This window comes from Musca vetustissima, unplaced genomic scaffold (assembly GCF_032173495.1).
Source record: "Musca vetustissima isolate MV318-11 ecotype Yass unplaced genomic scaffold, APGP_CSIRO_Mvet_v1 utg176812, whole genome shotgun sequence".
Taxonomy (NCBI): domain Eukaryota; kingdom Metazoa; phylum Arthropoda; class Insecta; order Diptera; family Muscidae; genus Musca; species Musca vetustissima.
Window position 1 is genome coordinate 32,257 of NW_026883713.1, and position 18,768 is coordinate 51,024.

The window sequence follows — 18,768 nt, forward strand, 5'->3', positions numbered from 1 at the left end:
AACTTAACACAGTTAATACGCAGTTCAATACGCTGAACAAATTTCGTGTATATCGAAGACCAAATTCTCTTCGGTTCATTATTTACATAAAATCGGACGAAAATATATGGGAGTTGTATCACAAAGATAGTCTCTTCGGTGCACAATTCGCACGATCGGACGAATATATATTAGGTCGGCAGATGGCTTACTCATAGATTTCTCGTAAAGTATCGATCAAACAATTTCAGATTTATGCTCGTTGGAAGGGTGACATTTCGCCGCAAAAAAATTGTTTAGCTGTTTTTTGTTTGGTGCATTCAGATGGGAGTTACAGGGTGTTAAAAATGGAAGAGAACAAAGAGAAAATTCGGTACATTTTACAGTTTTTCTTTGACAAAGACGAAAATGCAACCCAAGCGGCTAAAATTGTGAATGGTGTTTATGGTTCCGATACGAGTATGTGCAATTTTGGTTTTGTAGATTCCCTTCAGGAATTTTTGATGCCCCTCGAGACGCCCCTCGCACAGGTTGGCCGGTCGTCGAAAATGTCGATAAAATCGGGGAAATTATCGAAATTGGTCGGCATGAAGCAGTCTGTTTTAAACGTGGAGAGTTTATTGCATCATTTACCTAAAATCCGACAAAAATATATATGGAAGCTATATTTAAATCTGAACCGATTTATACATCACATACATCAACCTATGCTCAATTCAGCGCGCTGTGCAAAATTGTGTTTCAATCGTACAAAAATTGTGACTTGGGTAAGCTATTGTAGAATAGGACAAAGTTATAAATGAGAGCTATATCTAACTCTGAACCGATTTTCTCCAAATTCAATAGAGTTCATCATTGGGTCAAATAAGTGGGCTGTGCCAAACTTCATCGAATTCAGATAATAAATGCGTACTGTTCTTTGTCTAAATTTTAGATGGACAAACAGAAAACGATTCCATGGATCTATCTCGTTTTATTTTGCTTGTTACAAACATATGCACAAAAACATGATATCCTGTATCATAGAGTGATCAAGCATATAATTATAAATTTTGTTACTGAGTTTATCGCTTATAGAGATCATACTGTGTTTACAGTTGTCCACACCTGTATAGCTATATGCAGTTAACCTAATTTTTAAAACAAATTTGAAACTATTAGGGTGGAAAAAAGTATCGCCCTAATTTATTTTATTTGAGTTGGGACACCTGTGTATTTCTGGTGTAAAAAATTCATCTACGGAGTCTTGCGGCCCTAAAAGTTATGAACGTTTTTTGGTGATTACTAGACCTCGGATTTTGCATATTTTTTAATAATGAATATATCGAAATTCTGATATCTATGCAAAAAATATGCAAAAATATGCACGGTATGCTAGGTCGATATGCGATAAATAGCAAAAGATATGCAAAAATAAGCAGAATATGCACGGTATGCTAGGTCGATATGCAATAAATATGCAAAATATAGCCAAAAATATGCAAAATATGCACGGTATGCTAGGTCAATATGCAATAAATATGCAAAATATATGAAAAAATATGCACGGTATGCTAGGTCGATATGCAATAAATATGCAAAATATATGCAAAAAATATTATTTTGCATATTTTTATCACGACTCCAAATATCGATCAATTGGGGCATGAAACGCCTATATACAAAATTTGAGTCCAATCGGATAAATCATAAAAATATGCAAAATCCGAGGTCTAGTGATCACGTTATTAAATGCTATATAAAGCGGAGATATGGTATTATTGGTTTTATAATATTTCCTTTGCATGGTTACATTTGAACATGGATGATACTAAATCGTACATTTGGGAAGATAGAATTTTATATATTCCTGATGTGTGTTCTGAAAATCTAATGAATGTCAAATCTGTAATGTATGCAATAATCAGTAATGTATGTAATAAATAACAACTATAGAGAATTTAAATGTATATAACGACTAGCGGTCCCGGCAAACGTTGTATTGCCTTAGCAATAATTTTCGGTATTTTAGATTTATTTTTCAATTTTTATTCATACTTGTATAAACAATTTTTCAGTGTAACAAATATCTATGAACATTTTTGGTGTAGATTTTTTACGATTTTTATTCTTGAGTTATAGCAGTGCAATTGACCATTAAAATGTCGGTGGATATAATTTTTGTAATAATTGAATTCATGGCAAATACATTTAAATAGGCATGAATAGCCGGAATTGTCGTCGTTTAGGATTCGGATTTCATTAGATTATTTCCCAATACGTTTATTCCACATAACGGTAGCCAAATGTTATGTGGAAATTGTCTTTTGCAACACTGGAGACCTCGAAATTACATCAGTGATCGCAATATTTAAGATAGCAATTTGATTGAAAGTTTGGTAATGAAAATTGGATATATCGGGGGATGTTGGGCGCGTTTTCAATCAAATTGGCTGTTATTTGGTATTTTTTGGGTTTCGATTTATAGCGAATCTTTAGCAAATTTCACTACAAAAAAGGCCGAATCGACCCACTTTTTATGATAGCCTCAGTATAACTGTAATCCCTATTATATATTCGTATTTTGGGGTGTTTGGTAATTCGGCTATAATTTAATATTATATGATAACAAACCTTTCTATCAAAAATGATGAGTATTGGTTCACTTTTTTAAATATCCCTCATTGGGTAACAATTCTCATTACCAAATGTTATCAATATCAGATTATTTTTTAGGATAGCCTCCATATTGTGCTACCCAAGACCCAAATGACTACTGGTATAAAAGTTTTGCCCGGTCTAACTTAACGACGTTTTTTAGTAGATGTCCCCATTTCATATGGGAACTTGACATGAGTCCCTATAATATAATATATATATATTTTTTTTACGAAGGTTTTGGTATATCCTTCACATGCCTATTATACATGTGTATTGTACTGGTTTACCGATATATCCCATTTTCAATACCAAAAATCCTTGCAGTAATAGCATTGTATGTTCAAAATTTCAAAGCTTAAAAAATAATATTTTGAATATGTTCAATATTTGACAAATGATACGCGGCCAATTTTCGAACAAAATATTTCAAAAAAACAACTACGTCGCAGGGCAATGAAAATGCAAATAGGCTTCATAATATTTTTTTGCAAATTTTTCGCGATTTTCAAATCTTTAAACTTTTCCTGGAGCTCCACGAACATTTCAAGACTACGATAAGAAAAATCCGTTCAACCGTTCTCGAGTTTTAGCGAGACTAACGAACAGCAATTCATTTTTATATATAGATAGATAGATTTTATTGTAGGGGAGAGGGGCACCTTTGAACACTTTTTTCTTTCAAGCCCCATAATTTTTTTTATTTTATAATTTTTTGTTTCTTATAAATTTTAAATAATAGGTACATATGTAACCTTTACAATGAATATACATATGACATACTTTAAGTTTGATATAAATATTTTATTGCTGTTTTGAGGAAGTCAAAGTGTTCAAAACTGCCCCCAGGGGGCCGCGTTCGAAAATAAACATTATGGTACCCTTCCATAGTGTTCTGTACCGTACCAAGGTGGATAGGTACACTAAAATAACGTACTGTACCGGTACACAAACACTAAAAATATTTTTAGCGTTACTGTTCCGGAGCACAACGAAAATCTTAGCGTACCTGTTGCGGTACACTAAAAAATCGTAGTGTACCGGCAGTGGTACACTAAAAATCGTAGTGTACCGGCAGTGGTACACTAAAAATCGTAGTGTACCGGCAGTGGTACACTAAAAATCGTAGTGTACCGACTGCGGTACATTAAAAATCGTTGTGTTCCACTTGCCGGAACACTAAAAATCGTAGTGTTCAGGCAGTGGTACACCAAAAATCGTAGTGTTTCACTGGTCGGAACAATACAAATCGTAGCGTTCCACTTACTTGAACTGTAGTGTACCATACACGACGGTAAAATAATAAAAAAAATGAAACTGAATATAACTTTATTTGCAATTACAAAAGGTGAAAATGTCCATTTGAAATAGGTATTTTGGCCAGCTTTTGTGACAAAATTATACAGCTTTGGATAAAATTTTCATTAATTTACAAAACGAAAATGATTTTTCCCATAATATTGGGAGATCGCCTTGTAAAATGTTAGTACGAAAAAAATATTTCTTAAAACAATTATAACTGCATCCACCTATGATTCATACTTTTAGGACATTTTAGCAGAAATATTCAAATTGTCACACAATCAACATAATTATTACCTGGTTATTCATTAAAAGAAGTGTACAAATTACGCGGATATGAAAAACATATTTTTATGATTTTGGGATAAATACCACCAAACGTACCAAAAACGAATTTCATATACATATCCATTATTGGAATATTCTTCCTTTTTATGATTTTTGCACAGGTAGTCTTATGAAACACATTTTTCCGCTCAGCGCAATCTATTATCAGCCAAAATGCAATCCAATTTTCAGTTGCGAGTTGGCATGAATTTTCACTATACGACCTTTTTTAGTAATAAACTATTTATTATGATAAACTGATGATGCTAATAAAATATTACTAATTTTTAATAAAATATAAACAAATACAAATTTAAAAAGTTTTATATTTATTAAATCTATTGAAAAACAAGAAAAATATATATATATTTTTTTTCATACAAAAAGTAAAATAAAATAAATACTTCTTTTTGTGTTCCGCCAAATGGAACACTACGATTTTTAGTGTTCCGCCAAATGGAACACTACGATTTTTAGTGTTCCGGCCAGTGGAACACTACGATTTTTAATGTTCCGGCAAGTGGTACGCTACGACTTTTTGGTGTTCCGACCGCGGTACGCTACGACTTTTTAGTGTTCCGACCGCGGTACACTACGATTTTTAGTGCTCCGACGGCGGTACACTACGATTTTTAGTGCTCCGACAGCGGTACACTACGAATTTCGTTGTGCTCCGGAACAGTAACACTAAAATATTTTTTTAATGTTTGTGTACCGGAACACTAACGCTAAAAATTTTTTAGTGTTTGTGTTCCTGGTACGGTACACTACGATAGTGTACCGTTTTTTTGCGAACACTGCAGGGGGCAGCTTTGAACAAGGCTTGACATTTTTGAACGCCTTGGTTTTTTACAGTGTTTATGTTAAAATATAAATTTATTTTATTCAAACATATTAGAAATGCATTTATTTATTAAAAATATATATACAAAAATTTTAGAAATTTAAAAAAATCAGATCAAAATTTATTAAAACATAAAATGATATAAATACAAAAATTAATATGGTGAAAAATACAGTTAATTTCGTAGTATTATTATCCCATGTGAAATTTTGAGAAATCGAAGCCAAAATTAAAGTTAAAAACTCCGCTTTTTACTCGAATTTAATGGGCATGTTCAAAGGTGCCACACCCGTGGCATTTTACGGAAATGTATAATAACTTTTTTTAATAAATATATATGAAACAAATTACATGTTATGTTTCAAATGATTATTGGAATGAAAAAAATTTGTTTAACGAAAGAAAACTTTCACAGAATTCTTTCTGCGCCCTTACAACCAAAAGAATAAAAGTTTACAATTACACTGCGAAAACATGGTCACCCATGTACAATTTGTCGACAACTGACAAAGCTAGCCAAAGTAGTTTACGCAGATAAAGAACAAGATTGCCATATACAAAAATGTGGTAGCGGGTCAGAAAAAATTTAAACCAAGATTTTATGAGCGTTGTCCCCCTCTCCCCTATATAAAGTTAATTTCAAGGCCCGTTGTATGAGAGTTATACCAAATTTTGCTCCGATCTATCCAATTTGCTTTTTAAGCCAGTAATAAGCAATTGTACAAAATGTCATGTATCGTAGGTGGTCTCCTGCTTTATATGATCACTGTTAATATGAACTCGCGGCATAGTGTGCCATGTAAAATTGGGTTTTCAAACGCCGTCATTTATTTGCTGTTCGAAGTAAATGTAGCATTATATGTATTTTAACATACTGCCATGCTATTTTTAGAATCGAAAGAAAATAGCTTTCATTAGTATCTTTATACAAATATAAATATTACGCGTATGTTCGTGGTTGCTAAACTCAAAATCTACTACGATTTTGACCACACTTTATCTACATGCTCTATGGGGCGCAATGAGTTTTTCTGTGTAATTTGTTTCTTATAGGTGTATCCTCAAATAACTTTGCCCTTATCAATATCAGTCTACGTTTGCTGAAATTTATTTGTCGAGTGATATTTGGTTCACAACATTTGTTTAAAACCAGTAAGAAAAGTAGTAAAGTCGGACGGGACCGACTATATGATACCCTTCACCACTTTGAGTATATTCAGCAGATGAATCCTAACAGACGTCGCATTTGTGAACCAGTAAAATGAAATTGGATCCATAAACATGTCATTCTGCAACCTATACTACATTTTTCATTTGTTCAGATATAGTGTTGCTTCTTACAATGGGACAAAAGTATGTACATCAATTTTAAGCAACGGACACCCGTTGATTATTTGAATAAATATCTGATAAACATGAGGAGTTTGGGGCACCTATATCTAAATCTGAACCGATTTCAACGAGACTTGTCAGTGATTAATTTATATTAATTACAGTTCATTGTACAAAATTGAGTGGCAATCGGACAAACTTTGGGTCTTTAGTGCACAATTTACATAAAATCAAAGAAAAATTATATAGGAGCTATATCTAAATCTGAACCTATTTCCACAAAACTTACCACACATCATTATACCCGCTATGCCAAATTTCGTGCAAATCGAAAGATATATTAGGGTTTTTGGTACACCATTTAAATCAGATGGAAGTATGGGAGCTATATATAAATCTTAATCGATTTTTAGGAATTTTAACATGGACAGACGGACTTGAATAAATCGACTTAGAAAGTGATTCTATGCATATTCTCAAAAGGAATCATGTGTCTATCTCGTTACCTTTTGCATGTTACAAACATATGCACAAAGACATAACACCCTGTACCACAGTGTGGTGAAGGGTATAAAAATCGTTTTTATAGATCCAATTATGGTCCTTATTCATGTCAATACCCTATGGTGGACGTTTTTGGAAAAATTGCCAGCGAAACTGGCTAACCCCCAAAGAATTGAATAATGTGGAACACTGTTATATGGGGGTTTTTGGAAGGTTGGGCGAATATTGTTAGGATCATTTCTTACTTTTTGATCATCCAAAATATAATATTGCAACCAAATACCGAATATAAAGGGATATCGTTATATGAGGGCTACCCGAATACTTGGGCCAATATTGATAATTTCTGCTCAATACGTACTATGTTAGAAACAACTTTGTTTAAAACCTGACATTTTAAATACCAAATATGCTAGGAGTATTAGCAATGTATGTGCAAATGTATGTGGGTATAAAAACAAATCTATAATGCCGAAATCATACGCCAAAAATATTGCTAAGGCAAGACAACGTTTACCCGGTAAGCTAGATTAATATAATTTTAATAATAAATATCTCCAAGTACAACAATTTCGAATGTGCTATAAAAATTCGTATTTAATGTATTTGTGTACAAATATACAGATATCAATGCATGTAACATACTTAGTTCTAAATAAAACAATTCACAGTTAATAATCAATAATACATTTAACATAAAACACATAACTGAATATATCTGGAAAAAAAAAATACTACACTAAAGTTGTCTTTGGGTTTTTGTCATTGTTACTAAAACTCGTTTGAATTCTTCCAACCATATTTTTTATTCTTTCCTTTGAAATACTTTTCGTCTTTCTGTACCTTCGGCGGTGGACAGTAGCAGGTACGTTTCTGGGAGTCCAGATAGGATTTGCAACCGAGTGTTATCGTCCCAGTGAATAACATTTTCGCTGCCGCCTTACAACCTTTGATCATCAAATCTGCGGCAAGTGATTTATCATAGGTATCACAATGTCGATACAGACAACGTTTAAAGTCTAGATCACACAATTCTTTGTCGCTGTTGCAGGTGTCGTAACATATGTCGTGTGCATTGCAGCATGTTTCCATTTCCGCGGCGGGTAAATATTCTGTGCTAATTCTAAGACCCAGGGAACCGCAACCATCGGATGTTGGTGTATACAACTTATTTTGTACTGGTCGAATTTCTGAAATGAGAGAAAAATACTATAGTATATTGCATACAAAACCAGTAAGTAAAGTAGTAAAGTCGGACGGTGCCGATTATATAATACCCTTCACCACTTTGGGTATATTCAACAGATGAATCCTAACAGGCGTCGCATTTTTAAAGGACCAGTAAAATGAAATTGGATCCATAAACATGTCATTCTGCAACCGATACTAAATTTTTCATTTGGTCAGATATAGAACCGATTTCAGGAAACTTAGCACACCTTATTTTAGACCTAATTAATTACTCTGTGCCAAATTTCGTACAAATCGAAAGGTATATAGAGACTTTGGTGCACCATTTACATTTAATAGGACTAAAATATATATGGTAGCTATATCTAAATCTGAATCGATTTTTCCCAATTTCAATATGGTTCTTCCTTCGGCCAAATAAGTGACCTGTGCCAAATTTCATCCAAATCGGATCATAAATGCGACCTGTACTTTGTTCACAAAAATACATGGATGGACGGACATGCATAAATCGACTCAAAAATTGATTCTATGCATATTCCCAAAAGGAACCATGGGTCTATCTCGTTTCCTTTTGCCTGTTACAAACATATGCACAAAGATATAATACCCTGTACCACAGTGTGGTGAAAGGTATAATTAAACGGGATATTTGTGAAAGGGGTATTTTAAAAGATTGCTCGAATCTAAATAATTTCTGGAAAGGAATTTTTTATTCAGCAGGTATCTGATATGGCAAATTAAAGCCTCATCAATAAGAAAATTCGGGCTTTTTCAAAACCCTAGTGAGGGGGCTTTGTCAAAAAGTATATGCATGTCAGCCATTATATGTAAGAACCCTTTATACTAAATAACAGTCACATCGGTGGGAAAATGGGGCTATATATATATATATATATATATATCTTATATATATATATCTTCCGATTTGCACGAAATTTTGTACATCGTAATAAATTAGGTATAGAATTATGTGTGTTAAGTTTCCTAAAAATCGGTTCAGATTTAGATATAGCTCCCATATATATTTTCGTCCGATTTAATGTAAATGGTGCATAAAAGTCCCATATGTCTTTCGATTTGCACGAAATTTGGCACAACGTAATGAATTAGGTCTAGAATGAGGAGTGTTAAGCATCCTGAAAATCGGTTCAGATATAGCATCTATATCTGACCAAATGAAAAATTTAGTATTGGTTGCAGAATGACATGTTTATGGACCCAATTTCATTTTACTGGTCCTTTAAAAATGCGACGTCTGTTAGGATTCATCTGTTGAATATACCCAAAGTGGTGAAGGGTATCATATAGTCGGCCCCGTCTGACTTTACTACTTTCCTTACTGGTTTTCGGTATGTTTTAGGCCCGTACCTAAATTCAGTGCGTTGCGTACTAAAATACCCACCTTCTCGCCTTTATTAGGTTTGCTTAACGTCCGTATTACCCAAATACGCAAGGGCCTTATTTACTTGGGTGTTAATTGAAAACGGCGAAAATGGATGAAAACATTTTCTTCATTAACCGAAAAATGTTTACATTTATAGAAATACAAAATTTTCAATGACTCAAATTCTATTTTCAAAAAACAAAAATTCCATGTTGAATGTTGAACATTTTCAACTTTATCAGCCTGTTTATGCAAATGAAAATCAATTTTGGTTCATATAAAAACTTTTTACAGGCAAAAGAAGCCGAACGATAAACAACTCGAAAGAAAACGTAAACGTATATTTTTTCTTTACAAATTGGGTTTATGTATGACGAAAAAGCTGTCATCATGCGAACAAGAATGTCAAATTCACTCACTTGCTTTATAGCTTTCGAATGAATTTCAAAATCGCGAACTATATACCGAATTTTGAAACACTTTCACACAAGACAATCTTCATACAAAATAAAAATTTTTGGAACATATTTTATAGGTATCGCTTGGATTTTTCATTCATGTTTATGGAAAATAAAATTGTACAAATACTGAAAAATTTAATTTGACAATTTTTTTTTTGTTCAAATATGTGATTGTTTTTGTGAAGTTTGTTCTCATTTCCCATTTGACTCTCATTTATTAAACATTGTTGTAAAACTTTACATTTAACTTAGCAGTTTCTCGCATGGTGTACGTAACGGCAAACGAACGATAGCTTTCGAAATACATGAACGCTTTTTTAAACGAAAGTGAGTGAGTTACTTTCTTTCGCATTGATTTTCGTTCGAAATAGAAAAACAGTCTGTATATTTTTATACGCAATGCGTATTTGGGTAACATTCATTGAAATATACGTATTTAACTTTTGAGGTGAATAAAATCGTACGCATACGCATGAATTAAGTTACGACCCTTATGTTCCGACCCAGTGTTTCAAATTGAGTGTCTGAAATTTTGAAAATTGTTTTTACAACAACCCATGGCATAATTATACAAGGTAGTCCCATGCAGACATTTGAATCCTATATTTTCATAATTTTATTTTTGACAACATTCAAATTTGAAATGAAAATATAATCCTTCGAACTTTACAGCCTTACCTAAAATTCAACTAGCTCGTTCGACGTTTTTCACCACAAAAGTAGAACACATGTATTTATATGAATGTTACCGAAATACGTCGAACGTACAAAATTTCAAGTTGAACAATTTCAACTTTGACAGAACGTATTTTTAATTTTTTTTCCTTCGGTGAAAACAAAAACAAAATATTCTGAAAATTTGAAATTTCGAATGGGAACTAAAAATACGTGGATTAATTTAATTAATTTTCAATTTTGTTTTGCGGTTTGTATTATTTGCTTGAAGATACGAATTCGACGTATTTGGGTAATACGGCCGTAAACAACATTTTGCAAAAGCGGGGAAATTGAATATTTTTGTACGCCCCGTCGGATTTTAGGTAACGTTGTTACGACGTTTTTTCGTGTTTTATTTTTATCTGCATAATGGATTAACCCACTCGCTGTCAAGGACGAGTATACTCGTCTTAATACAGTCAAATATCGATAGTCCGGACCTCGCTAATTCGTATTATCCGATAATCCGGATGATAGTCTCAATTTAGATTGGGCGAGTTTACTTGCAGCAAGTCTTTGTTTGCTGGAGAGAGGGGCAAGGGGAATAGAAATTGAAAAAAATTGCCCGTACCGACAATTTTCTGGCAATTCGTTTTGTGTATTTTGTTTGTAGTGTCAGTAATTTGAAATACCAATCCAGAACATTATCACAAAATGTAAAAAAAATCAGTAGTGTTGGCGGTTTATTTGGGATACCATTTTGTATTTTGTTTTTGCAAAATAGTCAGGCTGAATCCCAGTTTGTTGTTTTTATAAAAAAACAACTATTTATTAGTGGGGAATGTATGGCATTGTTTGCCGAGGGGTAAGGCAGGGAAGACTATAGTTTCGGATCACGCCACTGATCCTCATCAGTTCCCTTAGTTTTTTGTTGGGGAATGTATGGCATTGTCCGCCGAGGGGTAAGGCAGGGAAGACTATAGTTTCGGATCTCGCCACTGATCCTCATCAGTTCCCTTAGTTTTTTTGTTGGGATATTCTCCCCAGAAGCTATTAATAGCTTCTTTACAAAAAACCTTTCAAACCCAAATGTCTCTTGTGACAATTCGAAGTTCTTACGTTACCAGCGATACGACCCTAATGAGAAGTTCGTTTCGTTGGCGCCTGACTTCGTGGTCAACAAGGCATTTACAGACAACTACAATACATTTCCCACTGCTATGTGTCGTCACTTTGTGACGAATGCACATAACGTTGTTGTTGGTATTGCTAGTTAAAGCAATAAACCAAACAGTATGACCGTGCCTCGTCTACAACTTCAGTAGTGTTTTTTTTTTTATAAAATCAACAAACTGGGATAAAGCCTGACTATTTTGCAAAAACTAAATCAGGACATACATTATTTTGTTATGCTCATTATTTGGTGAAAATGTTCATTATATTTAAAGCTCATATTTTAGCAATGAATAATTTAACAATTTCAGTTATCACTAAAATAATGTAAATTTACATCAAAACATTGATAATCCGGATAATTTATTGTAGATCCGGATTGGGATCTATTAGCGAGATTACTATCCAGATTAGCGAGATTTTAGTTTATAAATATGTATGTTAAAATACCACAAATACTGCTCATAAAATATTTGTAAATTAGCGCCCCTATATTCCATTTTCCGAAACTGGCACATTATCCCTTTTCAATACATCATTTTGTTTGTTACATATTTCTAATAGCGACATCTATTATATATTTTCTATACCACATTGAATATAAGCTTTTGCTTTAAAAAAAATCTTATTGGAACACGTTCGCTTTGACTATTCAACCACGTCAGCTGTTTCGTCATTAAAGTAACGTACCACAGGATGTGTACACTCATGATTTGTATTTGGTACAACGTGCTAACATTGTTCGGTTTACATTTTAGTAGCAAATGTGAAAAGCTTTTGCTGGAATTATTTTGTTCTAAAACTAGAATAGTGCGTTAACATAAACAGCTGATATGAAAATGGTGGATGTGAATATTTCTGTTAGATTAAAAAGAAACAACAATAGCATCATGGGAAATGTAAACAAATGACGTACATGATGATGAGAGTCTCTAGTATGGTCGGTCGGACGTCCCTCAAATGATGAGCGATGTTGCTTAAAATAAACAAACGGCAGGGCACAAACGATTTATGACAGCTCACAAAAATTCATTACGCTGAGAGATTTCATGATTTTTAATAATATTTACGTAATTAAAAGCAACAACGTCATTAATTTTGATGTTTAGAAATACATACCCGGCGCTCCTTCCTCCACTGGACATTTAAATACACACGTTTCCTCTACAGCAGCATCAAACACCTCATGGACGGTGCGGAACTTTTTACTGAGGGTAATGAAGTTCGAGAACACATCTCCAAATATGGCCTCTGCGGCAATAATAGCATCTCTTAAGTGGGCAATTGTGCTGGAGCCGTAACCGGAATATGCGTACGTAATAAATGTTAATACATAAATTGCTATTTTCATGTACGAAAAATTCATTCCGGTGTTTTTTATCTTGTAACAAGTTGAGTTGTGTTTATCTTCTTCACTTATCTTTTGCGACTATTTTTATTTTCGTTGCATGGGGCGGCAGAAGACGATATTTGACTAATTCGGTGTGTTTGTTGTTTGTAGCACCTTTGAACAGCTGTTGCAGATATTATTCACCAGCAGACGTTTATTTCCACCACTAAGCTTTTGTGTGAAAAGCTACAAACCAAAAATATTTCTGTTATTTTCAAATAGCATACATATAATTTAATTTAACGTTAGATTTGATTTAAAAATATTAATGCTATATCTATTTGACAATTCATGGTGTAATTATGTAAGGTAGTCTTTTTAAAGAAATTAATATGTAATTCATCTACCAAATACAATTAAAACCAGTAAGGAAAGTAGTAAAGTCGGGCTGGGCCGTCTATATGTCACCCTTCACCCTTCACATATCATCCCAATATTTTCATGTCAATGTTCCTTCGAGGGAAATTGAACAAATTTAAATATGTGACCTATATCTATATAACAAACGAATAACATCAATTAATGCACATGCTAAACTTCAGTTTATTCGGATTTAGAGTCGCTTACGTACAATGAGAAAAATTTATGTACATCGATTTATAGCACATTTGATAGAGTAACTTCGGGTAATGTGGTCCATCTCCAAATATGGCCTCTGCGGCAATAATAGCATCTCTTAAGTGGGCAATTGTGCTGGAGCCGTAACCGGAATATGCGTACGTAATAAATGTTAATACATAAATTGCTATTTTCATGTACGAAAAATTCATTCCGGTGTTTTTTATCTTGTAACAAGTTGAGTTGTGTTTATCTTCTTCACTTATCTTTTGCGACTATTTTTATTTTCGTTGCATGGGGCGGCAGAAGACGATATTTGACTAATTCGGTGTGTTTGTTGTTTGTAGCACCTTTGAACAGCTGTTGCAGATATTATTCACCAGCAGACGTTTATTTCCACCACTAAGCTTTTGTGTGAAAAGCTACAAACCAAAAATATTTCTGTTATTTTCAAATAGCATACATATAATTTAATTTAACGTTAGATTTGATTTAAAAATATTAATGCTATATCTATTGGACAATTCATGGTGTAATTATGTAAGGTAGTCTTTTTAAAGAAATTAATATGTAATTCATCTACCAAATACAATTAAAACCAGTAAGGAAAGTAGTAAAGTCGGGCTGGGCCGTCTATATGTCACCCTTCACCCTTCACATATCATCCCAATATTTTCATGTCAATGTTCCTTCGAGGGAAATTGAACAAATTTAAATATGTGACCTATATCTATATAACAAACGAATAACATCAATTAATGCACATGCTAAACTTCAGTTTATTCGGATTTAGAGTCGCTTACGTACAATGAGAAAAATTTATGTACATCGATTTATAGCACATTTGATAGAGTAACTTCGGGTAATGTGGTCCACCATTTTTTTTTTCGATATTGTGGACGTAACAACGGTAAAAAATAAAAAACAAATTGTTTTCACAACATAGTAGATTTGTTGGCTAAATATATTCCAGGTCAAACATTATATATATATATTTGCCTATAAAAATGTTATTGCATTATATTTCAAAAAACTCTAAACTGCGAATAAAAATAACTTGGCGGGTAATGTGGACCAGTATGTGTGGGTAATGAGGATCTGTATGTTAAAGGTAGTCAGTGTTTGGTTGTGATAAATTTCAATTTATTACACTCTTGGGTAACAATGAATGCAAAAATATATGGGTTTATGTTTTGGAATAGCGCCAATTTAAGGGTACCGCTGAACCACTTGACATAGTGCTTTGACATTAAAAACACGTTTGCAAAATTTTGGCCGCCTATGTCAAGTGGTTACGCAGTTAATGAGTTTATACCCAATTTTTGGGTAAAAACTCGGGTATTTACCCAAGTATTTACCCACGTCTTTAAATTATCGTAAAACTATCCATTCTAAATCGATTTGATAGCAGAAACCCGGAGATAGGGTGTAAGATCTTTTATTACCTATTCAATATAGTAAATACCCAACTAAATACCCACAAATGGGTATTTACCCGATTTACCGGCTATTTACCTAATTTACCGGGTATATACATACTGATTTTTAATTTTTATTCATTTTTGAAGTCAAAAATTATTTTTAAATAAAAATATTCAATGTCGGCATGAGGACGAATTCGAAACATGGGCGCATTTAACATGCGAGGAGGTATTCTATCCTCTGAAAACTCGATATGCGAAATTACAGCTGTTTCGGTTGGATAATGAAGCAAGGACCTTCAAAATACCGCAAATGGGGCGGTACCCTAATATGGCGGCTATTCCAAAACATAAACCCATATATTTTTGCATTCATTGTTACCCAAGAGTGCAATAAATTGAAATTTATCACAACCAATCCACAACCTACCTTTAACTTAGTGATCCTCATTACCCACACATACTGGTCCACATTACCCGCCAAGTTATTTTTATACGCAGTTTACAGTTTTTTGAAATAGAATGCAACAACATTTTTATAAACAAATATATATAATCTTTGACCTGGAATACATTTAGCTAACAAATCTACTATGTTGTGAAAACAAATTGTTTTTATTTTTTACCGTTGTTACGCCCACAATATGAAAAAAAGAAAATGGTGGTCCACATTACCCGACGTTACTCTATATGAGAGCTATATATAAATCTGAATAATCTAAATAAGTCGAAACACATATAGGGACTTTGATGAACCATTTACCATAAATCGGACGAAAATATATATATGGTAGCTATATCTAAATCTCAACCGATTTTCAAGAAATTTTACACACATCATTCTACACTCAATTCAGTACGCTATGTCAAATTTCGTTCATTCAATTTTCGTTCAAATACATTAAACCGGGCGAAAATATATATGGGAGCTATATCTAGATCTGAACCGATTCGGGCCTTTATTTTCTATATTAAGGGCGATTTTCCGAATGTTAAGTGTACTGTACAAATTGTTGCCAATTTTCTATTTTCACACTAAATCTCTTAAATGCTGTATATCTAAGTGTTCTGAATTAAAAAAAATATAAATATTTCCAATGAATCAAGGGCTGATCAAAACCTTTTTACCACAATTAGTGTTTCAATTACGTAACCACCACTGTAGCTGTAATATGTCAAATATTAGGATTTGAAAAGTTGGGATCAAAGTAGATGTTATTTATTATTAAGTGGAAATTTATTTTTTCAGCAAAATAGGGGAGGTTCCCAAAGGAGTGGTCTGACATTCATCATCTTCGAACTTTAGTTAGGTAAGGAAGAAATATAACGATATTCAAATTTGTATTGAATCCATAATTTCTTTCAAGAGATATCGTGCGCAGCATCCAGCCAGACAGATATTTTAGCCGTAAGGCTGGGTTTATAGAAATAAAGTTTATAGGTATGAAACGTTTTCTATCAATATCTGATAATTAATATTTTATTTTTGTTGAATTAGAAAAGTTGTCTTCACACCTTCACGTATAATCAACATCAGTGAATATAGTGTTAACTCACTTGGCTTTTAAAAGAACGCCAAAAACGTAAAGAATAATTAGGAAAATATGTTTTTGTGATTTTTTGTGTAATAATTCGGAAGTTGCATTTAAAGCAGAAAGTTTGACGTATTTTAAAGAAAAAATAAATCCTTTCATTTTTTTTAATATTTATGATGGAACAAAAATGTTAATGTATGTTTTCGTTTAATTGAAATAAATTATTTTGGTAGAAAACGATTAAAAGTTATGTCCACAATAAAATTTAGGTAATTAGAATGTATGAATAGAGATGTATTCCCCTCGCTAAGTTTGCTGTCTTTTAAAAGGTAGACGGCAAAATAGCCTACTATTATTTTGCCAGTTTTCAATGTAGAACAGAAGTTTGCCGTTGACTTTCAGCAACATTTTCGAAGAACTTGAGCAGGGCGATTATAAGAGGATAGTCAATGTCCAGTCCAATATATTACCACCCACTTGCATTCGAAGGATTGCTATTTTTATATCATTTCATTATTTTTAATAAATAATGTAGAAACTGTATATAATTATTATGTACTTCTAATTCCATTAATAGTCCCTTCTCTTGTTGAAAATGAAGTGTATTTTGCGTTAACAAAATACAAAACAGTAATCTTAGAATAACAATTTGAAGACGTGAATTTTCTTTCAATATAAAATGATTGTTTAACTAAAATTTAAAGATTTATGATTTAATATCTATGTCTTATTTACTATTACGGTCAATGTTTATGCACACATATCCATCTTTTAACACTAAAAAATGTCTTAAAGGTCAGTGTTAACACGAAGAAACTGTAAACTGAGAAAATATACTGAAAATAGCTGAAGAGTTGTTGTCCCTTGAGGACATTTGTTAGTGACAGCAAAAATAAGAGAAAAATGAATATAACGTGTACGATATAATATACTGCATAGACTAAAGAATATAATAGTAGTGTTGGAAGAGATGGTCACAATTTATAATTATGTGCCCCGTACTAAATAAGTTCACACACACGTATTTTCATACCATAGGAAAAACGGCTAATTAATCGTGAAATGGTGTGTATTCACATACATTGCGCTGTACATATCATGAGAACTTGACGCGTTTAAAAGGTTGTTATGAGAATAATAATCTTACGATTTTTGAAAAACTTCAAGAAATCGTATTGTTTCATATAAGAAAGAAAAAATACCATATGATACCCTACACCAATTTATATACACACAAGAGCGGCTCCTAAGATTTTTATACACACAGCCTTATGGCTAACGATTTTGCTACTGCAAAAATATGCCTCATCGAAATATTGGTTTTATACCCCATGTTTCTTTGAACCAAATCCGTTTCTTTGAACCAAATCCGGTATTATTTACAACTTTTTAAAGATTAAAAGACGATCTTATAATGGAATATAAAGTTAAATGTTGCATACGATTTTTTCCCACTTTCCGCGTGAGTTTGCTTTTTTGAGACCATGGGATGCCACACAACGATTGCCGAGAGAAAATTATTTTTTCACCATGCTGAACTAGGAAAATCTCAGCGGAAGTACTCAATATTATTCGATCTGCTGTCCAAAAAGTTGTATTGAGGCACAAAATTGAGAACCGAAATTGTAGAAAGCCGAAAACTCTCGCTGGTTTTCGCCTTTTTGCAATTAAATATTAGAGACGAGAAGTGGTGGTCGATAATCCAAAGCTTAGTGCACCTAAACTTGCGGAAATCACAGAGAAATATGTGGAAAATATTTAACCCCTAAACAATTTAATGAATTTGCGTAAGCATGGTCTTCATGGCAGAGTGGCAGTTCGTTCAGGAACACAAAAAAAAAAAAAACGAATTTTACATTTTGGAAATCTGTTATATTTGCTGATTAGAGTAAATTTAACTTCTCTGGGTCGGATGGACCAAGTAAGGTATGGTAAAGGGCGAATAAAGCCTATGCACACAATTCCGGCCGTAAAACACGGAGGAGGCCCCCCAATGGTTTGGAGCTATATGAGCGCTATCGGAGTAAGAAATCTCGTTTTTATTGAAGGAATTATGGGTAAGATTTATTT

The 18,768-nt window shown here is 33.1% G+C and overlaps 2 protein-coding genes across 2 annotated transcripts; both read right to left on the reverse strand.

Annotated features, from left to right (window-relative positions):
- Positions 1-7,696: 7,696 nt before the first annotated feature.
- LOC133330728 (group XIIA secretory phospholipase A2-like) lies at positions 7,697-13,160 on the reverse strand. Its single transcript, XM_061539136.1, has 2 exons — positions 12,914-13,160; positions 7,697-8,115 (listed from the first exon to the last, which is right to left on the reverse strand). Exons 1-2 carry the CDS (start codon positions 13,158-13,160, stop codon positions 7,697-7,699), a joined length of 666 nt encoding a protein of 221 aa, XP_061395120.1.
- A 587-nt stretch (positions 13,161-13,747) lies between these two features.
- LOC133330729 (uncharacterized) lies at positions 13,748-13,954 on the reverse strand. The gene has a single exon (XM_061539137.1). It carries the CDS (start codon positions 13,952-13,954, stop codon positions 13,748-13,750), a length of 207 nt encoding a protein of 68 aa, XP_061395121.1.
- Between the last annotated feature and the right edge of the window lie 4,814 nt (positions 13,955-18,768).

Excerpts from the sequence above, each read along its gene's own strand:
- LOC133330728 (XM_061539136.1), bottom strand. The coding sequence starts at position 13,160 with ATGAATTTTTCGTACATGAAAATAGCAATTTATGTATTAACATTTATT. Across the intron at positions 8,116-12,913 it reads AGTGGAGGAAGGAGCGCCGG|AAATTCGACCAGTACAAAAT; the intron begins GTATGTATTTCT and ends CTCTCATTTCAG.
- LOC133330729 (XM_061539137.1), bottom strand. The coding sequence starts at position 13,954 with ATGAATTTTTCGTACATGAAAATAGCAATTTATGTATTAACATTTATT.